The sequence below is a fragment of the Salvelinus namaycush genome, chromosome 14 (genome assembly GCF_016432855.1).
Source record: "Salvelinus namaycush isolate Seneca chromosome 14, SaNama_1.0, whole genome shotgun sequence".
In the NCBI taxonomy this organism is placed as follows: domain Eukaryota; kingdom Metazoa; phylum Chordata; class Actinopteri; order Salmoniformes; family Salmonidae; genus Salvelinus; species Salvelinus namaycush.
The window spans coordinates 12,270,517-12,297,486 of record NC_052320.1 but is presented as its reverse complement, the minus strand read 5'-3'; the positions used below and the strand labels follow the sequence as shown (position 1 = coordinate 12,297,486).

General features: G+C 41.4%; 1 protein-coding gene across 1 annotated transcript in view; it reads left to right on the top strand.

The window, feature by feature from the left end:
* The window catches only part of LOC120058848 (probable phospholipid-transporting ATPase IIA), a 39,596-nt gene that overhangs the window by 7,025 nt on the left and 5,601 nt on the right, over window positions 1-26,970 (top strand). Inside the window, exons 3-26 of the mRNA XM_039007586.1 lie at window positions 3,280-3,393; window positions 3,535-3,643; window positions 5,558-5,616; window positions 7,330-7,381; window positions 8,589-8,683; window positions 8,853-8,933; window positions 9,086-9,161; window positions 9,683-9,759; window positions 10,063-10,223; window positions 10,464-10,606; window positions 11,314-11,426; window positions 12,294-12,503; window positions 15,415-15,576; window positions 16,271-16,363; window positions 16,558-16,641; window positions 17,814-17,984; window positions 18,253-18,351; window positions 19,646-19,735; window positions 20,084-20,228; window positions 20,746-20,810; window positions 21,358-21,513; window positions 25,000-25,064; window positions 25,456-25,564; window positions 25,809-25,866. Of these exons, the coding sequence (XP_038863514.1) occupies window positions 3,280-3,393; window positions 3,535-3,643; window positions 5,558-5,616; window positions 7,330-7,381; window positions 8,589-8,683; window positions 8,853-8,933; window positions 9,086-9,161; window positions 9,683-9,759; window positions 10,063-10,223; window positions 10,464-10,606; window positions 11,314-11,426; window positions 12,294-12,503; window positions 15,415-15,576; window positions 16,271-16,363; window positions 16,558-16,641; window positions 17,814-17,984; window positions 18,253-18,351; window positions 19,646-19,735; window positions 20,084-20,228; window positions 20,746-20,810; window positions 21,358-21,513; window positions 25,000-25,064; window positions 25,456-25,564; window positions 25,809-25,866 (2,587 nt within the window). The remainder of the gene's footprint in view (window positions 1-3,279; window positions 3,394-3,534; window positions 3,644-5,557; window positions 5,617-7,329; window positions 7,382-8,588; window positions 8,684-8,852; window positions 8,934-9,085; window positions 9,162-9,682; window positions 9,760-10,062; window positions 10,224-10,463; window positions 10,607-11,313; window positions 11,427-12,293; window positions 12,504-15,414; window positions 15,577-16,270; window positions 16,364-16,557; window positions 16,642-17,813; window positions 17,985-18,252; window positions 18,352-19,645; window positions 19,736-20,083; window positions 20,229-20,745; window positions 20,811-21,357; window positions 21,514-24,999; window positions 25,065-25,455; window positions 25,565-25,808; window positions 25,867-26,970) is intronic.

Genomic DNA, 26,970 nt, shown 5'->3' with positions numbered 1-26,970 from the left:
AAATGAGCACTCATGTTAGCCTGTGCCGTATAGACTAGTGTGCCTCTACTGTAGTTGTTGAGTCTCTAATTAAAACTAAACCACGGAAAGAATAGTAAGGAACATTTTTTTTAACTTTCTGATTTTCTGAGCCCAATTTTCATATGAATTTGGTTTTCAGACATGATCTAGTCTTAAACATTGTGCCTTTTTTGGATATTAAGTCATGCATTAAAAGTAGGAAAAACAAGAAGACCTGTCCTTTTTTGCATTGCAAATTCACACATTCTCAAATCAACACATTATTCTTGTTGTGTGAGTGTTCACTGTCACCTGTCAGTAGTTGAGGAAATGACTCACAGTAGCAATGAGAGAACACAAACTTTCCCTTTGTAGTAATCTTGCACATTGGTGGTAATGAAATTCAGCTATGTGTGACTGTTAAATCTATACTTGACTGTGGGTGGCACTGGAAAAGTTGATGTCCGTCTGTGTTGAGATATATCATGTATACAGTACCAGTCAAAAGTTTGGACACACTTACTCATTCCCGTTTTTTCTTTATTTTTACTATTTTCTACATTGTAGAATAAAAGTGAAGACATCAAAACTATGAAATAACACCAAAAAAATGTTAAACAAATTCTTCAAAGTAGCCACCCTTTGTCTTGATGACAATTTTGCACACTCTTGGCATTCTCTCAACCAGCTTCATGAGATAGTCACCTGGAATGCATTTAAATTAACAGGTGTGCCTTGTTAAAAGTTGTGGGATTTCTTTCCTTCTTAATGCGTTTGAGCCAATCAGTTGTGTTGTGACAAGGTAGGGGTGGTATACAGAAGATAGCCCTATTTGGTAAAAGACCAAGTCCATATTATGGCAAGAACATTTGAAATAAGCAAAGAGAAACGACAGTCCATCATTACTTTAAGACATGATGGTCAGTCAATGCAGAAAATGTCAAGAACGTTTCTTCAAGTGCAGTTGCAAAAACCACCTTGCGCTATGATGAAACTGGCTCTCTTGAGGACAGCCACAGGAAAGGAAGACCCAGAGTTACCTCTGCTGCAGAGGATACGTTCAATAGAGTTAACTGCAACTCAGATTGCAGCGCACATTAATGCTTCACAGAGTTCAAGTAACAGAGCTGGCATCAGATGACCTGGCCTCCACCATCACCCGACCTCAACCCAATTGAGATGGTTTTGGATGAGTTGGACCACAGAGTGCAGCCAACAAGTGCTCAGCATATGTGGGAACTCCTTCAAGACTGTTGGAAAAGCATTCCTCATGAAGCTGTTTGAGAGAATGCCAAGAGTGTGCAAAGCTGTCATCAAGGCAAAGGTTGGCTACTTTGAAGAATCTCAAATATAGAATATATTTTGATTTGTTTAACACTTTTTGGGTTACTACATGATTCCATATGTGTTATTTCATAGTTTTGATGTCTTCACTTTTATTCTACAATGTAGAAAATAGTAAAAAAAAAAAAAAATACTTGAATGAGTAGGTGTGTCCAAACTTTTGACTGGTACTGTATATTAGAGTACTGTATATTAGAGTTTGTGTGTGGATATGTCTGAAACTATAAGCTTATTTTTGTCTCAACTGAACCCTTAGTGATCAATATCTTGTCACGTGCATATACACTGCTCAAAAAAATTAAGGGAACACTTAAACAACACAATGTAACTCCAAGTCAATCACACTTCTGTGAAATCAAACTGTCCACTTAGGAAGCAACACTGATTGACAATAAATTTCACATGCTGTTGTGCAAATGGAATAGACAAAAGGTGGAAATTATAGGCAATTAGCAAGACACCCCCAATAAAGGAATGGTTCTGCAGGTGGTGACCACAGACCACTTCTCAGTTCCTATGCTTCCTGGCTGATGTTTTGGTCACTTTTGAATGCTGGCGGTGCTTTCACTCTAGTGGTAGCATGAGACGGAGTCTACAACCCACACAAGTGGCTCAGGTAGTGCAGTTCATCCAGGATGGCACATCAATGCGAGCTGTGGCAAAAACGTTTGCTGTGTCTGTCAGCGTAGTGTCCAGAGCATGGAGGCGCTACCAGGAGACAGGCCAGTACATCAGGAGACGTAGAGGAAGCCGTAGGAGGGCAACAACCCAGCAGCAGGACCGCTACCTCCGCCTTTGTGCAAGGAGGTGCACTGCCAGAGCCCTGCAAAATGACCTCCAGCAGGCCACAAATGTGCATGTGTCAGCATATGGTCTCACAAGGGGTCTGAGGATCTCATCTCGGTACCTAATGGCAGTCAGGCTACCACTGGCGAGCACATGGAGGGCTGTGCGACCCCACAAAGAAATGCCACCCCACACCATGACTGACCCACCGCCAAACTGGTCATGCTGGAGGATGTTGCAGGCAGCAGAACATTCTCCACGGCGTCTCCAGACTCTGTCACGTCTGTCACATGTGCTCATGTGCTCAGTGTGAACCTGCTTTCATCTGTGAAGAGCACAGGGCGCCAGTGGCGAATTTGCCAATCTTGGTGTTCTCTGGTAAATGCCAAACGTCCTGCACGGTGTTGGGCTGTAAGCACAACCCCCACCTGTGGACGTCAGGCCCTCATACCACCCTCATGGAGTCTGTTTCTGACCGTTTGAGCAGACACATGCACATTTGTGGCCTGCTGGAGGTCATTTTGCAGGGCTCTGGCAGTGCACCTCCTTGCACAAAGGCGGAGGTAGCGGTCCTGCTGCTGGGTTGTTGCCCTCCTACGGCTTCCTCTACGTCTCCTGATGTACTGGCCTGTCTCCTGGTAGCGCCTCCATGCTCTGGACACTACGCTGACAGACACAGCAAACGTTTTTGCCACAGCTCGCATTGATGTGCCATCCTGGATGAACTGCACTACCTGAGCCACTTGTGTGGGTTGTAGACTCCGTCTCATGCTACCACTAGAGTGAAAGCACCGCCAGCATTCAAAAGTGACCAAAACATCAGCCAGGAAGCATAGGAACTGAGAAGTGGTCTGTGGTCACCACCTGCAGAACCATTCCTTTATTGGGGGTGTCTTGCTAATTGCCTATAATTTCCACCTTTTGTCTATTCCATTTGCACAACAGCATGTGAAATTTATTGTCAATCAGTGTTGCTTCCTAAGTGGACAGTTTGATTTCACAGAAGTGTGATTGACTTGGAGTTACATTGTGTTGTTTAAGTGTTCCCTTTATTTTTTTGAGCAGTGTATTATAATGCCCCTAATGTACGTACATATTTGTGGTTGGCTGATTTATGTGAAATCATATTGTTCTGTTTTGTTTTCTCAGGTGCTGTTTAATCAGTTCAAGTACTTCTTCAACTTGTACTTTCTGCTCCTGGCCTGTTCTCAGTTTGTCAATGAGCTCAGGCTAGGTGCTCTGTACACCTACTGGGTTCCTTTGGTAAGCAGTGTAGCATTTTGTCAAAGTAATGTAGCATCAAGTATTCACATGATCCACCAATCACTTGCTAAAAACAAGATACTTGTTCTAATTTGTAATTTTACACATGTAGAAGGTTTGTCTTATATTTTTGTATTTCAGGGAATTGTTTTGATTATTACCATTATGAGAGAAGCAGTTGAAGAGATCAGATGTTATTGTCGAGACAAAGAAGTGAATTCACAGATATATAGCAAGCTCTCAATAAGAGGTAAGGGTTTGTTTGCAATTGGTACCCAATAAGAAGAATAAACAACAACATAAATATGTTTATAAACAGATCCAAAGTAACCACTCCAACCAATTAATGACCTACAGTAGTTTCCTGATGCGTCTATTCAGTATAATACAAGTACCTGAATAGTGGGTGTGTCTAATAGAGTTGGGGTCTATTCAAATTGAATTTGAAATTCCAGTTAAATTCTTGAATTCGAATTTCAACAATCTTCATGTTATGGAATTGAAATTGTATTGGTTTTAGACTGTTTGGACTGTTTGAATTGGAATTGAATTGTAAACACATTTAATCTTTGGAATTGACTTGAATTGGATTTCCCAGTGAATGGAATTAACGCATTTAGAATCAAAAGTTGATTGAAAGATTTATTTTAACTTGTATTTCTATATTTCCCATATAGTGAGGCAGTCTGAACAGTGACATGATCAGCCTGAAAGCCGGAGGGAATTTAATTGGAATTTGTGGAATTGTTGGCGATAATGTTGAATTGGGAATTTAATTATTGGAATTTACCTAACATTGAAATTGAGAGGATTTGAATTATCTCTGAATGCAAAGAGTGACCTGGAATTTGTATGAAATGGAATTTCCTGGGAGAGGGAATTTAATTGAATTTGTGGAATTAACCCCAACCCTGGTCTCCAGTCCAGTTAACTGTATGAGCTTTGTCCGGTCCTGTCTAAGCTGACAGGGGAGTGGGTCCTGGGTGGGAGGGGAGTGGGTCCTGGGTGGGAGGGGAGTGATGGCTAATTCAAAGCAGGGATGTAAAAGTGTACACATAAGAGGGCTTGGAATAAAGTGCTACTAGCAATAAAAACCTGGAGACCTCTTGCGGTTTCCATCACTTTTCCCCTTTGATCTGGCAGCTTGTTTTATCAATAAACACAATAAATGGTTGCTTCCATGATAGTGGCCCCAGTGGCCTGTCTTGTTGCACAGGGTGAGAGAGATAATGGCATTAAATGCCTGTAGATTGTTTTGCTTTGAGAAAGTAGCTACTTTATCAAGAGCAAAACATGCTGTTAATTTATGTTTTGATGTCAGTCGTCCACCAAGGATTTTTGCGTCATCCTGTAGGAATGTATGATTCATAATTTTAAAGTAGTTTCTTTCTCCTCAGTATTTTGACTTCTGACCAATTATTTCTGAAGCTTATTGGGAAAGTTTAGTTTGTGTTAGCAGATTTGTGTATAAAGTAGACTAAACTCAGATAATAAAAATAAGTGAAACAGAATGGGTTTTCAAGCCCAATAAACCTAAATGCATAGCAATATTAATGTATTACATATGCAAAAGCCTGAGGTCACAGCAAAGGTCAAGGGTTAGTGACCCGCTCCAAACAATTTTGCCTGTTCATTCCAAATGGAATGAGAGAAAAGGCTCAACCCCCCCACCCCCCCAACATTCTTTCAGATCTGAAGGCCTACATGGAAAATTACTTTCCCCCCACATTTAGTGGAAGGAAATCTATAACAACAGTTGTCTACATTTGCAAGGTAACCTGGAGGAGACAGTTTGGCGTAAACAGTGAGCTGAATAGTGTTTCTGTATGTATGGGCCATGAGAAGAGAAGTAGGGAGAATGAAGACTAGGGTTTTAAGTGTCTTTGAATGACGTTAATGGTACCAGGATGTCGCACTTCCATAAAAAACCTGTGTGAGCCATGTGAATGTTTACATGGATGTTTTAGATTTTTACTTGTTTGGGTTGTTTTACTCTATTCTTCCCCTCCTAAGAGGAATGGAATGTCCATAAAACAACATTCATCCTTAATTTCTGATCTAACCACAATACCATTATGATTTTCACACTGAATTTAGTCAACTCAACATTCTGCAATCTGAAAACGCTTATTGAATATTCATTTTACGTTTGTTTTTATTTCAGGCACTGTGAAGGTGAAAAGTAGTGGCATTCAAGTTGGAGACCTTATAATCGTGGAAAAGGTTTGAATCACTTCGTAGATTTCGCCTCGACTGCATCAATGAATTAGGCCTACTACATACCAGGATAGCAAAGTTGCCAAATATGACAAATAATGATTGGTCTGTTAATCTGCTAGACTGGTGACTTGAGGTGAAAGGAGTTAAAGATTTTGTAATCTTGTGATCAATGTTTCTGAGCTTGAGTCTGTCAAGCTCAATGCAGACGTAACTGACACAAACTTTAAATTAACTTAATTGGATCAGAAAACCAAACATTTGACATTTGGATTATTGATGATATTGACAAAAAATTGAAGCAACACTTGTAGGATATTAATCTCTCGTGGACAGGCTACATAAATGGTACTGTAGATCTGTCATGATAAAACGGGATGTGTGAGATCGGCAGCATTAGTTCCAGTGCTTGGGTTTTTCGTCACTGGTTATTTGGACAAATCACGATTTTGCAAGTGTTAGCATCTTTCGAATTTTGGAAGGAAAGGGGACATTTGGCCCAAAGACTTGCCCGTAACTTGCAAAGAGAGAGGGTGGAGCTCTTCATTCCGGTTCTGCTCGTTGTTTTCTATCTCTTCTCTTAACACGTATGGACCCAGAACTTAATCGAGCATCTGACCAATTACGCAAGATTAAAGTTCTGGGTTAGCCGAGATTAGTAGGATATAGACCACCCAGAAAATACCAATGCATTCTTACCAGATAGTTCACTTAAAATGCCATTAAGTTGGCATATCCATGTGGGAAAGTTAAAACAATGCAATCAATTGTGCCATTCAAATTAGCATCACAAATGGCATCATCACTGGTAACATTATAATAAAATATAATTTGTTAGGTTATATTTGTCCTATTTCCATAATTAAGTATGTATTATACGCATGTGTGAAATTGAAATATTCTTTGCATATTCCAACTCCCCCTGAGAGTGGGGTCATGGCCAGGGTCAGCCATTATCAACAGGGACCTTGGAGCAATTGGGGTTAAGTGCCTTGCTCAAGGGCACTTCAAAAGATTTTTCACCTTGTAGCTTGGGGATTCGAGTTAGCAACCTTTCGGTTATTGGCCCAATGCTCTAACCGCTAGGCTACCTGCCGCCACTATGTTGTTAAAAGTATCTCAAGTAATTCAAATAGACATTCCAACTCCTAACAGTATTTTTTACTGGCTACTGTAGAAAGAGTGGATTCTGGGAGTCTTTGAAGGATAGATCACACATGTTGTTCTCTTTATAAATTTGATATTTTTTATCCATGACTGAGGAGACATTGAAAGTAAATCGAAATCTGAATTGTTATGATCTTCTGATTTGAAATTTGTTAAAACATTTTTTTTTAAATAACATTCAAAATGTGTACCACCGCATGGATCTGAAGTGAATCTTTATTAAACCTATCGACCACTTAAAATAATCAATGTCCAACTCAATGTTTTGAAATCTGTCAACTTAAATAGTGTTGAGAATTCATCTTCCAATTACTCTGACCAGGACTCAGTCACAGTGGAGTCTGGGTCAAACAGAGTGTAAAGCCTGGTCAGGCTCCTATTCAGGGTAAGGCTGGATGATTTGCTGCAGGGATTATTATTGTGACTAGCTGAATACAGGTAATGTAGCACATTAAAGCAAATTCTGAACGTCTACAGTTATAGAGGGGGGGTTAGAAGAACAGGATGCAAGTTGAAGTTGTGTTTTTCTTTATTTCTGTCTTTTCTTTGTAGAACCAGCGAGTTCCTGCTGACATGATCTTCTTAAGGACCTCTGAAAGAAATGGTAAACATCTGCTGGTCATTCATTCAAATCTCCAAAACAGGATAGTTAGGGTAATGGCATGTTTAAAAAGGGTGGTGAGGTGAAGGGATTAGCCTAGAGCCAGGACAGGAAGTGCAACAATGTCTAAATTGTAATTGGGTCCAGTAGGCTATCGTTCAAAGTGGTGGTTGGGGGGGACGGGTTGTGGTAGAAGACAGAAGAAGCATGGTCCATTCATTTCCCCTGACCATTTTTGTCTTTTAAATTGCAAGTTAGTTCCTAAGGAAAATCACCAAGACAGGCAAAGTGTAGAATAGAAAGAACATATAAAATGCAAAGAGAAAACTGGGGAACCAAGGTACAAAGACTGAGCCTAATCTGAATAAACAAATGTGGAATTGGATGAGATTTGAAAGAGTGGTGACAGAAACAGAATGAATTGCTCCCATGCAAAACAAATGCCATCTCCAACAGGCTTGTTGTTTTCTAAACAAGTACACCACCACCCCCTCGATAACTAGCAGCTGTTAGGATCCATCGGAAATGTGAGATAAAACATTTGGAGTACGACAACCTTACACTTTTATAATCTTGATTTGGAGTAACACAAACTAGATGAAGCATGCTTGGTTGTGGTTGTGCTTTCCTGTGGGGGGAGGAAAAACAACATGTTTATTTTACTGGAAAGAGTGGTTAGTTGGTTATCTCTCTGACACATGGAGGCCATTAGGTCAATTATGAAGAGGCTAGCTAGGCCCAGTGTTCTCATCTATAGACAGGCAGGCAGGATGACGCAGACCAGGAGGAACTGGGGTTACTGGAGGCTGTGGGGGGATGAGGGTTGGGTTGGCATGGATACCTCTTCACTTTCTTGTTGATCCCCAGAGTAATGTGCAGTTGGGCACCATTCATATATTTGAGTACTATTTTGCAGTAAGTCATTTGGTAAGATATGTTTATGTTGAAAGATAGAGGGGATGAAGGATGCACCAAATAAAAGAATGCTAGAAGTTGACGCATGTGACAAAATTGACACGTTTTTATATTATCATTATTTACATAGGGTAACATTTCATTTTTTAGATGGACAGAATGTAGTTATTTGTACCATGGATGCCCTATAACTGAATGCTTCTGCAATCTCTAAAGCCTACACAACGGTGCCCCCTAGAGGTGTCTGTGACTCCATTCTGGATCAGTTATTTTCCTCACTTCTGCCTTGTTCTAGGCTCCTGCTTCCTGCGTACTGACCAACTGGACGGAGAGACGGACTGGAAACTACGCCACCCAGTGGCCTGTACTCAGAGACTGCCCACTGCTGCTGTGAGTCACCAGACCAGATGGCTGATCTATCTTTTAGTAGAACACGATGTTTGCACTGCACTGACTGCAGAAAGATTTAGTAAAGTAATGCCACATCTCATGTTTTTGGGTGGTTCTTGGAATTGTTATCGCTTATTGATAAGTGACCATGTTGTGATTGCTCCTCCAGGATCTTCTCCAGATCAGATCCTATGTGTATGCGGAGGAACCAAACATTGACATCCACAACTTTATTGGCACTTTCACCAGGGTGAGTGTTAGGGCCTGGACAATTATATTTTACTTTTCTTGTTTAAGACTTGCATAAAGATAATTCCCACCATATATAGTGAACTTTGATGAAAGACTTTCTGTGTTCATGGAGTAATGTTCCATCTGTGTTTTGTGTCCACTGTGCTTTAGGAGGATGGAGACCCTCCAGTCAATGAGAGTCTCAGTATTGAGAATACCCTTTGGGCCAGCACTGTCATCGCCTCTGGTAAATACCAACTCCCCCAGTGGTGTGCTCTTTCTCTCTCTCTCCACTGAAGCAGCTAAAACATGGAAGGAACCAGTACCAGCCCTTCCTCCATCCCTCTCCCTCCATCCATCCCTAGAGCCGTGATGAGGCATTACTTCCTCCACGCTTGATGTGCTGATGATTTGTCCTCCTACACACCACACCACACACACACACACACACACACACACACACACCGGCGCAATCAGACATTTGGTCATTTAAAACTAGTTCAGGGGTAGTTAACCATAAGAGACAACGTTTCCCTAAAGGGAAAAAACACTACATAGAGATTTCAGAGTCTAACCTACTGTATATAGCATATGGTAGTCATTTGGCAAATTGGCAAACTCTCATGTACTACTGTCGTTATACATTTCAAAACATGCATTCACATCAAGGGAAGTCTTCTACATGCTTTATTATATTGTATGGTTTATGATTCGAGACTTGTCATTTTCAAAGTTTCAGTCCATTACTTGAATGTTCTGTCTCTGTAGGCACTGTGGTAGGAGTAGTTACTTACACAGGCAAGGAACTCCGGAGTGTGATGAACACCTCAGACCCAAGGCACAAGGTATATTAATGTTAAACACCTTGCACATGACGCTTTCCTTTAGTACATAAAGTCATGCAAATATTCTGGTAGAACTTTATTTTACGGTACTGTTTCCATGGTAATTCATAGTTTATTACTGTGTTGTTACCTTTTTTCAAGGTCTTAAAAAAAGAAAATACCCTGGTCAATTTATGTACTGTAAAATAAACCGCTACCAATACTCAAATAATCATAACATTTCAACAGTTGTTCCATAATATTGTGTTTAGAGTGTTTTGACGTGTACTGCCTGATGTCATTCTCATTTATCATCTCTTGTAGGTTGGCCTATTTGACCTGGAAGTGAACTGTTTAACCAAGATCCTGTTTGGGGCTTTGGTGGTGGTGTCTCTGGTCATGGTGGCCCTCCAACACTTTGCCGGCCGTTGGTATCTGCAGATCTTCCGCTTCCTGCTGCTTTTCTCCAACATTGTCCCCATCAGGTAGGAGATTAACACACTTTCTATTTCATTTAAATGAGCAATTAATAAATCCATATTTAACAACATTTAACAGCAGGTTTAAGACCAAAAGTTGGTATTTTCAGTTGAGGCTTACATTTACATAAAATCTATCCTTACTTAATTGTTTCTACATATCCTTATGTGCATGTTTGATGGACAACCTAAACCCATTAATATCCACATTTTATTAAATGAATAAAATGTGAACTTTGTGTCCAGCTTGCGTGTGAACCTGGACATGGGTAAGATGGTGTTCAGCTGGATGATCAGAAGAGACTCTAAGATCCCTGGTACGGTGGTCAGGGCCAGCACTATACCTGAACAACTGGGACGCATCTCCTACCTGCTCACTGACAAAACAGGTCTGCTACTTTTGTGGTTTATAGACATAAATATGTCATTATTGACTGCCGGACTATCACGGCTGTGTGGCTGTGGACTCTGTATTGAGCTTAAGAGGTGAGAGTGCCTCCATAAACTGTCAGCTTAGTCAATTCACATAAGATGTAACTATGGTAATAAAACATGACAGTAAAGTATAAGGTTTGCATAAAACTACTAAATGTTGTAGTGCACAGGACGAGTAGTGGCTAGTGCTACAATATAAGACAATGCCAAATGCCTGTATCTTGCTTTAGTAGTCAGAAGAGGACATTGCCCCAACATGTCAGTCTGTTGTATGAGAGTTGATAGTGTTGAAGATTTGCTAAGGTTATGTTCATTGTGATAGTGCTAGGGCAAGCCTGTCCATGATCAGGGCGATGGGGCCTATGCGTCAAAGGTCAGTCTAATGTAGGTGCTGTAGGGGCTTCTCAGGTCATCCTGAAATACTAGCTACAGAGAGAGGGGTTTTTAAAGTGTGAGGACAGTCAGGACACTGACAGCATGGAAAGATACTTGACTTGTAGATCATAGTGTGACTGTACTATAGAATGAAAATCATTATGATAATCATTTTAACACCAACACTACCATCTCGCTTCCAACACTTCTGACACCAGTGCATATAACCCCACGATCAGTAGAAATGTTACAAATAGTATAAATTGTGGTTGTGTGTTTGATGCAGGGACTCTTACCCAGAATGAGATGGTGTTCCGTCGCCTCCATCTTGGAACGGTGGCCTATGGAATGGACTCCATGGATGAGGTGCAGAGCCACGTGTACAGTGCCTACACACAGGTAAACAATAACCATCACCACCGAGCCATATTGAGTTAGTTGTGGCGCACATAGAGACGCATTGACAGAAACGACAATGGCCAAACTCTCTATGTAGACCTGTGGCTCTGCATCAGTCCATATGGGCTGTGGGCAATGAATTACTAATTGGTGAGACAGTCAATGCTTGAAAACTCAAAAGAATTCTGTGTGAAAACCAATAACAACCCTTGTCTTTAGGGCATATCTTTTGGACAGCATATCAGCTATGTGATTATTATTTGGCTGAATGCTTCCTGACCCCTAATGACATTCTTTGTCCCTTTGACACCAGAGGTTAGTGGAGAAGGAAACCGGATTAGCCACTAGCCCCAGAGCCCACTAGCACTGACCTGCCCTAGTTTAATGACTCCACCATTAACCCCTGTGGAAACACAACCCCCAGCCTAAAAATAGCAGCAGCAAGATGCTAAAGCTAATTGTTCATATTTCTTATTTTGTTACACACCTGGTTGTGTTTACTTTCTGTGGATGGTATGAATGAATAGGGTAGGATTAGTTAAATGACTTGGTTAGTAGTCGTTTTAGAACTGAGTAAGTTCAGAGAAGTGTTATGTTTTAGCACTGCAAAACTCATATATTCCATATACTTTGTTGCCATAGTTACTGAATAAGGCAGCTCACAGTTACATGTACTGTATATATACATTACAGTATATATTCCCCACAAATCATTAATTTATGTGATGACTGTTTGTCAATCAATGGCTGAGAAAAAAAAAAGTTTATTATTAAAAAACGCTCTACTAATTATTGAAAACCTTGCAGGTAGACAGATGCTCCAACTCAGTCGGATAACTTTTATTTTCTGCACCTTCCTCCCCACAGCCCTCTCATGACCTCCCAGCATCCAGAGTTCCGGCAGCCACTAAGGTTCGTAAGACCATCAGCAGCCGTGTGCATGAGGCTGTGAAGGCCATCGCCCTGGTGCACTGTGTGACGCCCGCGTACGAGGCCAACGGCGTGACGGACCAGGCCGAGGCAGAGCAGCATTATGAGGACACCTGTAGGGTTTACCAAGCTGCCAGCCCAGACGAGGTACACAACGGCTCACCCTAACTACTAGACATAGCTGTCCCAAAATATAGCAACCAGGGGTTGTTAGTGTTTTATACAAATAATTAATTAACAGTTGACATTTGCTCTGCAAGGTTATAATATTGTTTTTTGTTAAAGATACAGTAGACCAACATCTACAAAAATTGCCTGGGAGAAATGTGAGTTGTCTACTCAACACCCTCAGGAAGGTTAAAGGGCATTGTCACTAGGCCCATTACAGTAGGTTTGTGACAGTAGAATAATAGAGTCCAAGTTAAATGATGGAGAGGGTCACTTCAAGTGATTTTGAAGTTTGAACCCTTAGCGGTTGTTGCAGTGGACTACCTGCTGCCTGCTGCCTTTGAAGGAAGCCTTGAGGAGACAAATGACACGTGTACCTAGCTATGTCATTGATCGCTATGAATCATTTGAAGTCCAGGAAGAAGATTGAGGAGGAATTCAGCTTGATCCATTTCCCATAGTGTAAATACACATTTCCTTAATGTGCTCCCCAGTCTATTGGATTTCAGCTAACCTATTCCCTCTTTGAATATCCTACCTTAGTATTAGATACTTTGATATGGCCCACAGCTTTTGTTTTATGGTGAGCTGTGGCTTATTGTATGCTCAACTTCATGCAATACAAGCATTTGGTTTTTTTCTCTCACAAATATGTATATGAGTCTTGAAACTCCTGTCCTGTTCCAAGATTTCTCACAAGTTACAATAGAAGTCAATGTGTTGCTATTTCCTTTCTTGATTGAATGTTTTTGCAGTTGTTAAAATAGGTATATTGTATCAGCTTGAAATGATCTTGGCTCAAATTCAGTTTGCTTTCCTATGGCTTCTCAGGAAGTCTATATATAGATATGGTGTTGACTGTTGGCTGCCGGTGGTAGTGGTCACAATGTCAGTGGCAGTTGCATGCATGGTTTATAGCAGTCCAATCTTAAGCCATTTATCTAACTTGCATTGTTGGATGTGATACAGGTAATTGCCAAAAAGAGGAAATACCAACTGAGTGTCTTGATAGGGCGTTAGGGCCGCCAGAACAGCTTCAGTGCACTTTGGCATAGATTCTACAATTGTCTGGAACACTATTGGAGGTATGAAACACCATTCTTCAACAAGAAATTCCATAATTTGGTGTTTTGTTAATAGTGGTGGAAAACACTGTCTCAGGCGCCACTCCAGAATCACCCATAAGTGTTCAATTGGGATGAGATCTGGAGACTGAGACGGCTATGGCATATCGTGAAACATCAGCAAGTTGAGCTGTCTTCGTCACTGAAGCTCCTGCCAAACGTGCCCCAACAATCACCCCTCTTTCAAAGTCACTGAGATTTCTTCTTCTAGCCATGGTAGACAAAATAATGGGCAACTGGGCCTGCCCAGTATTTTTATACATGACTCTAAGCATGATGGGATGTTAATTCCACACCTGTGTGGCAGCACCTGTTTTGAATATACTTTGTATCCCTCATTTACTCAAGTGTTTTCTTTATTTGGCAGTTACCTGTACATGTTTGGCAGATATAACCTGTTTTTTTATGAAATCAAAATGAATAGTCCTGGTTGTTGTGTGGCGATATTATTCCAAAACTTGTGCTTTTACATCTGCTTATTTAGTATATCATATGTATTATGTCTAATATATTGATTGTGATATCGACTCAAGAGAAGTGTGTTCCTATAAAAAAGGCAGAGTATAAAGTATTTCCTGAGGGTTCTACTTCCAAGCAGGGCCAATAAGAATTGTAGCTTCTGCCAAGCTGTGGTTTTGACTCCAGACATTTGCCAGTAGCAGATCCAGCTCAATTAATTCCTAGACATTCCCATGACTACGTGGTGCTGTTGCGTTGGAGCCGATTCACTGCACATCTCCATAGTGAATGTAGCCTTACTAATGTTACCATGACTAAGTCAAACACCTCATTCTCCCCAACTTGTATGACCAACACACAAGGTAGTCAGAGCTTTGTTGATCATTATGGAGTTCAGCTCAAGACTACCATTAGCCAAGCATAGCCTCAGGCCAAATATTAGCATAAAATATGTATTGTTTGTTAGCTGGAAGAGGCTTGGTTTGGGACTGGACTTTGGAAGTGTTTAGGGTCCAATTGATGCCTCTTCCTGTCCATCTGAGATTGAAATTAGAGACTGGTCAGTGTAGGCATGAGGGATGAATTGTGTTTTTGATCTTGTGCTGGTGGTCTGGAAGTTATTGGGAAAAATAACTTCTGACCCCCCCCCCCCCCCCAAAAGTGATTCTTTCAATCATTCCAAATGTCGTCTGTTTGGCATTATCCTCATGTGCCCTTCAAAAGAGACCAGAAAGAACATGTGGCATTGTCTTTTAAAATTGTCTTCCTAGCTTGTCAATCAATACTCTGAGTGCAGAAAATGCTTTTATTATTGATTTGAGCTGAAGTAGATGTGCTACTCAGATTTATATTTCCTGTTCTTTCATTTGTCCTGTGAAAAGGTACATCATGTTAATCTCTCGTGAAAAGACTACGTAAACATAAATGGTACTGTAGATCTGTCATGATAAAACGGGATGTGTGAGATCAGCAGCATTAGTTCCAGTGCTTGGGTTTTTCGTCACTGGTTATTTGGACAAATCACGATTTTGCAGGTGTTAGCATCTTTCGAATTTTGGAAGGAGAGGGGACATTTGGACCAAAGACTTGCCTGTAAATTGCAAAGAGAGAGGTTGGAGCTGGATTCGCTCATTCTATCTCTTCTCTTAACACTATGGACCCAGAACTTCATTGACTATCTGACCAATTACGCAATACTTTAGTTCTGGGTTAACCAAGATTAACATCATGCTAAAATGGTCCATTCTCCTTTTACCTCATCAAATTTATGTATTTTTATAACCACCCATTCACCAAACTGTTGCTAGGTTTCGCTGGTGCAGTGGACAGAGAGTGTGGGTCTGACACTGGTCGGACGGGACCAGAACTCCATGCAGCTGAGGACTCCTAGTGGACAGATCCTGAACTTCACCATCCTGCAGATATTCCCTTTCACCTACGAGAGCAAGCGAATGGGAATCATAATTCGAGTGAGTGTTGCTGACTAGGATATGAATTTGATTTGAAAATTCAAATTTGAGACATCCCTTTACAGTTGCCAGAGGTGTATGCTTTCCTCAGCTGATCTAATGTATTGTGGAAGATCTTTTGTACTTTGCTTGATTGCCGGCCAACTGTCTGTGTTTTGATGTAACTACTCTTTTGAAAGATCCATTGTATAGCTGATATCAGTAGGGCCAACTGTTTGGGACCAACTGCTCTTTTTTAAGATACATTTTATGGCTTTTGATCCTGGGCATTGATCCATTTATCTATCAAGACATAGGCTGATCTAAGACAGACTTTACCCTGCTATGAACTCCGATGACTAAGTCTCTGTGCTGTCTGCATGCTGTCTGCATGACTATTGATGGATAGACCTGGCTTGGATAGACCTGGTATAACTCTACTTCAGGAAAGCTGCGATTAAACTTGGCTTCCTCAAGAAAATATTTTCAAACATGTTTGAGACCCCTTGTGAACATTAACACCAAAATAATTTTCCCTTTCTAAGCCACCAACCAACAATAATAAACTAATCCTTTATGTGCATCTCTACACAGGTGCTGAGAGTAGGATGGGAAACCCCTGAGTGCACCTTATTGATTGATGTGAATGTTTTTCTTCAATTTTGTTTGTCAAGCATTGAATTAAGGTATTGACAGTGAATGGTCTGTTTTACAGGATGAGTCTACAGGAGAAATTACCTTCTACATGAAGGGTGCAGACGTAGTGATGGCAGGCATCGTCCAGTATAATGATTGGCTGGAAGAAGAGGTATTTTTGGTTTCCTCTATTAAAACACGTCATTTTAGTTTTAATTAACGACCACCATGAATTGATTATAGCGTGTTGCGGTCATCTTTAGGGTGTTGCTGTCAATTTTCCCTTTCTTGGGAAGGTTCAGTCCTTGTGTATGTTTGAACGTTCTGATATTAATGTTTTGGTGTTACTTTTGCTCTTTCTTCCAGTGTGGAAATATGGCCAGGGAAGGCCTGAGGGTCTTGGTCGTTTCCAAGAAGTCTCTAACAGAGGAACAGTACCAAGACTTTGAGGTTAGTAGCATGCCCTCTCTGTCTTTGGTCGAGCTTCAATGTAACTGTTGTCATCAAAAAGAAAAAAGGACCAAGGCACTCTTCATATAATTAATTAAAATGCCTTTATTAGTATGGCATGTTCAATAGAAACAAAGTTGTTTAAAAACCGACGCGTTTCGGCTGCATGGCCTTCGTCAGGGAGTACTGTTGTCATGTTGTTCCATAGAGTATGGGACTGTGCGGTAACCCAAGCCAACAGAAGGAGGAGGATGTTTAGATGGAGAATGAATTGACTGTTCTGAGTAACCAAGCCCACCGTTAGCGACCTTGACATTTCAGTGTGTCATAGCCATTTGGCAAACTCATTAGTGAGGCTGAAGCTTAGGGTATCCATCTTGGTTTGAGCACATCCACATAGTGCCATAAAGAGAAGGGAAATTTATTTTGACCAACATCTGGGTATGACATGTGAAACCAGGTGTGGTAATATTCTTACAATAACATGAATTTACTAGTTGCTGCACCTCCCTCTGCATGTGTTGTTTTTACTTTACCAGTGTATTATTATTATTAGTGCCACTCCTTATGAGATTAAAGAAATGTACATTTGTGTTGGATGACAATATAGCACTAATTTGTTTATCGTCCTACACAAAATACACTCTTTCCAGGTGTTGTCTTGGAGTTGTCATGTTCTCTCAAGTCTTTTATATCTGCTAGGTAGCCTACCTGCCAACAACAACAAATACAAAATACTTTCCACAGATACTCACCATTGTTCTTAAGATGTCAAGTGTGTTGTTTGATACTCGGATATCCCTCTCTCTCACACACACACACACTCCCATTCTCAATGCAGGGTGGGAGGGCGGGCAGATAGGCAGTGTCTCCCCTGCAGGTCCACCAGGCCCATTGCCTGAGTGTATAATTGTGAGAGCTGGCTGCTGGGCGGTGGTGACTCATGCACAGATCTTGTGTTCCTGAGTGAGTCTCTCAGATTAGTTTTTTGCTTTATCTCCTCTGAGCTGGAGACTGCTGGACATTTACTTGCTCCTTCCAAATCCTTCTCATCTAAAACATGTTACAATTGACGATTTTGTATGTTTGACAGTTAATAAATCAAACTAGCTAAACTCCAATATGCTATATTCGGATAATGTCTCTCATTTCTCTCGTTACATTCTCCACAGGCCCGATATTTCCAGGCCAAGCTGAGTGTGCACGACCGGTCTCTGAAGGTTGCCACGGTGATCGAGAGCCTGGAGATGGAGATGGAGCTGCTGTGTTTGACAGGGGTGGAGGACCAACTGCAGGCTGACGTACGGCCCACCCTGGAAATCCTACGTAATGCAGGCATCAAGGTTAGGGGTCACCGGGGCAGGGGGGTAGACGGCCTCAGCAACAATTCACTTCAATACATTTTAAATTGACGTTTTAGTCATTTAGCAGACGCTCTTATCCAGAGTGCATACATTTTCATACTTTTTTTCAATACACTTTATTTATCCCTGGGCTTTATGCCCTCTCAAACTGTTGTTATGTATTGTGTCATTGTTTGAATGTGGATAAGAAATGTAAAACGTGTTAATCACACACAAATGTAATTTTAAAACTGTTTTACCTGTGTAGGTGTGGATGTTAACTGGAGATAAGCTGGAAACAGCCACGTGCACGGCTAAGAACGCTCATCTGGTGACCCGCAACCAGGAAATCCACATCTTTAATTCGGTGAGTGGAGAAGCAGTAGAGGGCATTTTTCTTTTCAACCACTGCACTTTGAATATAATGTTTATTGTGAATTGGAATAAATAGCTTTAGCATAAGGGGTCATTCCTAGTTCATCGGACCATCCACAGTTTCCTGTCGTCTGCACTGACCTCATGCGGACATCCATCCTCTGTGTGGTGAAGGCCCATAGCTGTGCTTATGTAGTCCCCCAGCCCAGCCCAGCCTGGATCCGCTGGCTATTTGGCTGGCCCAACAATAAATCACCTCTCACAAGAATAAGCATTCAAGCCAGTGTCAACCAGACCAGAGCCTTCCAGACCTGGGTTCAAATACTATTTGATATTGTTTCAAATACTTAAGCTGTGCTTGACTAGCACTACAGGCAGTCTAAAACAAACACTTATAGTACATATATTTGAATGATTTTAAATGCTATTTGACCCCAGGTCTGGAAACAGGCCTGTGAGTACCAGCTGAACCACTTCCTGAGGGAACACAGACAGAGAACCTAACTTTCTAATTTGTTTTGCAGGCTTAGCTCTCAAACAGCACAATTGCTTTGATAGTCTGTTGACTTCCCTTTTGGCCTTCGTCCAGTTGCAGAAAAGCTTGCCTGCCGTAGGAAGGTTAGGACTTGCGTACAACAGTTGTTACTGGAAGAGGATAACAATGGCTGGCACAGCATGAAAACAATCCCTTAGCTTCTCCCAGCAGAGGAGGGCAGGCAGGGGCTGTGACTGTTGAGTGGTCCAATAGCCAAGGCATCTGCTATTGGCTTCCTGGTTCGACACAAATGGCACTGGGTTGACGACTTGACGTATGAACACGCAATAGGAGAGGAATATAGCCATACCAGTGCATAACATTGGTTGACAGATTGATGTCTTGTTGTCATTTCCAGTTCCACATTTTTGGAATTCCGAGTCCACATATACGTTTGACACAGTTGCAGAAACTATGGGATGTTTTCTTCTTAATATGGATGGACCTTAGGTTAGACAATTTGCCCTATTGTAATGTCCACACAATTAACCTCCATATTTCATTAGAAATAGTAGTCTATATAAATCCACAAAATCAGCCATGTATTAGTGGGTTCATGTCCTGGTCATCCTTATGGTTTCACACCTTACATATGTTCAACATTTGGCAGTTGATCAGTTCACCCTGATGCTAATCTAGAGTGTGGTTGACAGTTGCAGTCAGGAGAGCAGCTACTCCTGCTGCTGTGGGTTAGATAGCTATCTGTGTGTCTCTGACATGATGGTAAGCCATGTACTGTCTGTGGTCCTAGGTGACGACACGAGGAGAGGCCCATCTGGAGCTCAACGCTTTCAGGAGGAAACACGACTGTGCTCTGGTCATATCAGGGGACTCACTGGAGGTAAGCTGTGCACCGTCCTCACTCTGAATACTTTACCTTATCTGTGTAAACCAAACCAAAGCACTATTACTGAAGAGGCCTTTGGTGGTAGCTGTGGTATTGGTAATAGACTTTAACCAATGTTCGACTGACTAACTGAGACACTTGAGAAACGTCAGCCGGTGTTGAGTCTCATCCATTCACACTGCTGCATTGTTTTGAGTTTCAATTGACAACTGCCTAGATAAATGTAACAGACGTTGAGGAAGGAGTCTATATCAATAATAAAGATCCAGACATAAACCACAGTTGGTCGTTGGCCCCGGTGGTTGTTCAACCCTCGTCTGTCATACTCTGCTTCTCCTGCAGGTGTGTCTGAAGTTCTATGAATATGAGTTTATGGAGCTGGCGTGTCAGTGTCCTGCCGTGGTGTGTTGCCGCTGTGCTCCGACCCAGAAGGCCCAGATAGTCCGGCTGCTGCAGGAGCGCACAGGCAAACTCACCTGTGCTGTAGGTGAGTCTGCCCAGTGTCAGCCCCAAGCCTTTCTCGATTGGGACATTACAGTATACACAGTTACAGAGTTAACAAATAGCCTACTCTCAATTCAGCTCACTAAAACTCTCCAATTACAGTTAACTGCAGGGTTACTGACCTGTACATTTTAAGATATTGGATGGTATTGTTTTCATGATATAAACTTGATAAACAGTTGGCTGGCTGGCTGGCTGGCTGGCTGGCTGGCTGGCTGGCTGGCTGGCTGGCTGGCTGGCTGGCTGGCTGGCTGGCTGGCAGGCAGGCAGGCAGGCAGGCAGGCAGGCAGACAGGCAGGCAGACAGGCAGACAGGCAGACAGGCAGGCAGACAGGCAGACAGACAGACAGACAGACAGACAGACAGACAGACAGACAGACAGACAGACAGACAGACAGACAGACACACACATACACACACAAAGCCCTCTCTGCTGTGAGTCACATTAACAGACGTGTTCCTCCTGACACTTCCACTGATGTCTGTTTGTTTTCTCTTAGGGGACGGAGGAAACGATGTCAGCATGATCCAGGAAGCCGACTGTGGCGTGGGAGTGGAGGGCAAAGTAAGAACCTCTCTGTCCCTGTCGCCCTGTTGCTCTGCTTTCACACACACACTGTCGCTGCTGTCTGTGTCGTGTGTTTCCTGAGAGCTGGAGCCCCTCTGGCCAGAGCACCATTTAACATACATTTGTCACTATGTCATATCATGCACTTTTTGACTGTGTGAAAACATGTCATGGGTGTAAAGGAAATGAATGTGACGTTGTCTTCTGACAATGTGGTATTGTCTTCTGTTCTGATTGGGACTGCTTGAACTGTAGTGCTGACAGGTCAACCATGTAGAGTTCTTACTTTATGGACACCTTGCTCCTTCATTAACTATGGACCAGAGCTCCACATCAACTCAATAGTTGGTAAATATTGATTTAACTGTGGCAGAAATAGGGAACTTGTTTACTCAAGTGGCAGTAGTTTAAACTTTTCCTCCAAACTTTTCTTTATATACACTCGTAAAAAGTGTTATTCTGGTTACCAAAGACCTTTGCTAACCTTTTCTAAATGTATCTCAGAATGTCTTAAAAATTCCACCACCATGTTGTTGGTTGACAGGAAGGGAAACAGGCATCGCTGGCTGCGGACTTCTCTGTGACTCAGTTCAAGCACTTGGGCAGACTCCTCATGGTCCATGGGCGGAACAGCTACAAGAGATCCGCCGGCCTCTCCCAGTTTGTCATCCACCGGAGCCTGTGCATCAGCACCATGCAGGTAGGCAGGACCAGGGTACCAAATGGTGGAACGGGGTGGGGAGTGAGTCAGGACTAGGGTACCAAATGGTGGAACGGGGTAGGGAGTGAGTCAGGACTAGGGTACCAAATGGTGAAACAGGATAGGGAGTGTCAGGACAGGGAGTGCCAGCAGCTTCCCTGGAAGCCTAGTCACCATGCAGCACCAGCCCCAGAGCCAGTGGGTAGTGAGAGTACCTTGGGCCAGGCATAGAGAGGTGGAGCAGGGTGGGGAATGAGTCAGAGCAGGGGACCCCAGGAACTCTTCTGGGGGGCCCCAGCCTTCAGCCCCCCCTTTTCAGCCCTAGTGAGTACACAGCCCAAGTACAAGGCCAGGTCTTCAGCCCTCTAGTCTCCCAGACCAGGCCATAGACTAGTTTGGGAGGCCTCCAATGTGTCTCGGATTAACACTGCCCACAACCACAGCTGTTAACCCCATAGAGTCAATTTCTACTCCCCAGCGGAAATCTAATTAGCAGAATAAAAAAATCCCCATAAAAATATGTCAATTTAAGATAGAGATATCAGGTTTTTTTGTCGCACTTCCGCATCTGCTTTGAAAGGTGACCGAGCTAGAGCGATGTTTGTCAGACCATGAGAAATCCCCAAAATCTGTCTTCTCCCAAAATCGTCTGTAGCGTCCTTGCGGACACGATGCTGTTCTCCGTTTTGCTCTATGCCCCCCACAAGCATCTTAGGAATTGTCTGAAGTTGGTACAGCCGATCTGCCAACTTCTGTCTGTAGATACACACTAATATGACCCCTCTGTGGAAAGGTGAGATACTCACAAACACGTATGTCAGTTGTTTTGCTCTAGGACGCCCACAGTCCTCATAAGACTCATCTGAAGGTACTAGTTCAAAAAATGAATGGAAGTATAAATGGGGACTGTTTAATGCCAAAAATAAGGGGTTCAATACATGTTAAAAAAAAAAATCAAAAAAAATGTGAATAATAATAAAAAATGTAAAAAATCCTGATCTTTCTTATATCGCTCAGATATACAGTGCCAGTCAAAAGTTTGGACACATCTACTCATTCCAGGGTTTTTCTTTATTTTTACTATTTTCTATATTGTAGAATAATAGTGAAGACATCAAAACTATGAAATAACACATATGGAATCATGTAGTTACCAAAAAAGTGTTAAAGAAATCAAAATATTTTATATTTTAAATTCTTCATAGTAGCCACTCTTTGCCTTCATGACAGCTTTGCACACGCTTGGCATTCTCTCAAACAGCTTCATGAGGTAGTCACCTGGAGTGCATTTCAATGAACAGGTGTGCCTTGTTAAAAGTTGATGTCTTCACTATTATTCTACAATGTAGAAAATAGTACAAATAAAAAAATAAAAACTTGAATGAGTAGGTGTGTCCAAACTTTTGACTGGTACTGGAAGACAGAACCTTCAGAACAAACTTCCTTTAGATTTTTATTTGGGGGACTATCTGTTGTTCTGTGTAGTGAATCTGTTATTCAATGCGTTTGTATGGGTTAATAGCAGTAAGGCCAAATTAAACCCCCCCAGGCTTAGTCATGGCTTAGACTGTAATGGGTTAACTCTTTGGTATAGAGCAAGAGCTCTAAACTACTTAGCAGAAGTAGTGCCTTGCCAGAATGATAATAATAGCTTTATTATTTCACTTTTATAATCAATTCTTGGAGCTATTACTCAGATTACTAACCAATTTTTAAATGAAAGTAGTAAATATTCAGTTTTGAAAATGATGTCAATTATAATTTGTAGTAGTGTATTACAGTTCTCAATATGAAATGAAACGCGCAATAACGCAAATATTTCTATAATTATTTTTTTGGGGGGGTGGGGGGGTAATCAGCTTCAATGTTGCAGATAGATTTGTGATTCTATTAATTTAATTGATTGTATTTGTAATCCCCCTTACAATTTTTTAAAACCTTTTTTTTGTCCTCCCCTCACCCCTCAACCCTACTACCCCTCCCCTGATTTGGTGAAACTACCGGACAACAGTACGTCTCATCTTTTTCCACATTTTGTTACGTTACAGCCATATTCTAAAATGTCTTTTTTTTAAACTTTATTCCCTCCTCAATCTACACACAGTACCCCATAAAGACAAAGGGAAAGCTGGTTTGTAGACATTTTTGCAAATGTATTAAAAATAAACAAGAAATACCTTATTAACATAACTATTCAGACCCTTTGCTGTGAGACTCGAAATTGAGCTCAGGTGCATCTGGTTTCCCTTGGTCATCCTTGAGATGTTTCTACAACTTGATTTGGAGTCCACCTGTGGTAAATTCAATTGATTTGGAAAGGCACACACCTGTCTCTATAAGGTCCCACTGTTGACAGTGCATGTCAGAGCAGAAACCAAGCAATGAGTTCAAAGGAATTGTCCGTAGAGCTTCAAGACAGGATTGTGTCGAGGGACAGATCTGGGGAAGGGTACCAAAACATTTCTGCAGTATTGAAGGTCCCCAGAACACAGTGGCACATGACAGCCTGCTTGGAGTTTGCCAAAAGACACTTAAGGACTCTCAGACCATGAGAAACAAGATTCTTTGGTCTGATGAAACCAAGATTGAACTCTTAGGCCTGAATGTCAAGCGTCACATTTGGAGGAAACCAGGCACCATCCTGTGATTGTGAAGCATGGTGGTGGTGGCAGTATCATGCTGTGGGAATGTTTTTCAGCGGCAGGGGCTGGAAGACTAGTCAGGATTGAGGGCAAGATGAACGGAGCAAAGTACAGAGAGATCCTTGATGAAAACCTGCTCCAGAGCACATAGGACCTCAGACTCGGGCGAAGGTTCACCTTCCAACAGGAAACGACCCAAAGCACACAGCCAAGACAACGCAGGAGTGGCTTCGGGGCAAGTCTCTGAATGTCCATGAGTGGCCCAGCCAGAGCCCGTACATAAACCCAATCGATCATCTCTGGAGAGACCTGCAATAGCTGTGCAGCGACGCTCCACATCCAACATGACAGGATCTGCAGAGAAGAATGGGAGAAACTCCCCAAATAGAGGTGTGTCAAGCTCGTGGCGTCATACCCCAGAAGACTCGAGGCTGTAATCGCTGCCAAATGTGCTTCAACAAAGTACTGAGTAAAGGGTCTGAATAATGTCATATTTCAGGGTTTTTTTTAAATACAAATTTGCCAAATTTTCTGAACCTGTTTTTGCTTTGTAATTATGGGGTATTGTGTGTAGATTGATGAGGGGGGGAAACTATTTAAGACATTTTAGAATAAAGCTGTAACAATTATTATTTTTTTAAGTCAAAGGGGCTGAACACTTTCCCGAATGCACTGTATTTCTAATTTCCTCTTTCTGCAAGTGCTGGATTTTCACCCACAGCGGCCAATCCACCATTTATTCTGATATTAACTCTAACCCTCTGATATACACAGATGAACTCTTTCACAGTATAATACCATTTTGCTATGGTGATGACTCATTCATGGTCTCTTCTTCCCCCAGGCTGTCTTCTCCTCTGTCTTCTACTTTGCGTCTGTCCCCCTCTACCAAGGATTTCTCATTATTGGGTGAGCTGAGCTGAGCTGATCTTTTCTCAATAGCGGTAGCTTATCAGGATGGCATTTCAACTGTTAGTCGGATTGCTATGACATTGAGATTGTGTTGACGTATTGTTGCATTGGGTTGAATGTAGGAAAAAAAAGAAATTACTTTAACCCTGCTTAGTCATCAAAACCTCATCAAAAGACCCTCTTTTCAGCCTTAGAATGGAGATCAAATCGATTTAGCGAAATGTCAGGAAATTAGATGCCTGAAATGTTCAATAATTTGGGGAAAAATTTAATAACTGTATTTTTTTACATTTACCTGGATAACTTTAGATAAAACATAATTTTTGTGTTTCATTTCTTACATAAATCATTGATCAATTTCCATTAAATAGTTTGTTCTTTATTCTAGCTACTCCACCATCTACACCATGTTCCCTGTGTTCTCCCTCGTGTTGGATAAAGATGTGAAGTCAGAAGTAGCTATGCTCTATCCTGAGTTATATAAGGATCTCCTAAAGGTAATACACTGTCTTCATTATATTACTTTATTGGCTATCGAATATGGCAGTATAATATGCATTATTTCAAAATGATGTACTGCATAAACCTCCATAACCTTCAGAGTAGTATACCTACAGTATATACACACATTTATTTTGAACTCTATTCAGCTTTCATTTAATGTCACTGTTATCCTGAGTGTATTTATAAATAATTATATTGTATTAAATGAAATGTGTTATTTTTCTATTCCTCTCTCAGGGTCGACCTCTGTCCTTTAAGACCTTTCTGATATGGGTCCTAATAAGTATCTACCAAGGTAAGAAGACATTGATGCAGTGTGTAATGGAAATAAGTGGAAATAAACGCTTGAGTAGCTATTGATAGGCATTCCTATAGATTCTTAGGAATTTGTTGTGGTTTTTTTGTTAATTCCTTTAGGCCTCTCTCACACAGATAGTACTTTAGAAACTGCTCTGCCCTGTGGTGTACGATCCATGATGCTCCCCACCAGCCCACGCACTTTCTTCTTAATTGCTAGTAGTGGAGTTTATTGATGTCTGTGGTTTGTAAATGTTAAATAACCTAAGGTTTTCCAACAAGGACTATTGGTATTGCAAAGGCGTTGCCAGAATCATCCAATGCTACACCCTAAACCTTTAGTCTACAGCTCAGCGCTCAATCCCTACCTCCCATCCCTCTCAAACAGAGTGTGGCACAATATTCTGATATTTCCTTTGACATGATCCTTTTTATCCTTATTTGCTATTGAGTGTGCTTTGGTTTCTGTGTTTAAGGACATTGGTGGGTTGTTTGGTATCGATTCCATAACAGTTGTCCATGGAAGAAATGTTTTGTATGCTTTTATATGAATAATATAATTTTATTGTCCAATGTACCAAATGTCCAATGGAAAATGTACATCTGGTTTATCCCAACAATGTGATGTGTATAAGCAATACATTGAAGTACAATGTTGCTGTATTTTATACATAACTGTGATACTGTATGTCCCATGTCAGATCTGTTGGTATTAATTACATTTTCAATCGCAGGAAGTGTATTTTTACATTCCGTTTTAAGGTCACAATAACATGGTGAAGTGTTACACTTCCTCTTCCCGTCACAGCTACAAATCCTGACATCGATGCCCTTATTTATTTATTTTATGCAAAATATATAGATGTGGCTGTACTGTACTGACTTCACACTCTCTTCATTGTATTTCTGTAGTCCATTCCTCTGATTGTAGCGTTGGAATAACTGGTGTATAACAGAACAGTTAGAGCCAAGGTTCAGGTTGAGCATTAAAGTTTGCCAGTCATGCATTTAAACGGCACCATAGAGATGTCTGTTGATTGAAAATAAAAGCACATGCACATCCATACAAGCAGTAGCAGTGCTTTTGACATTGTGCTAACCT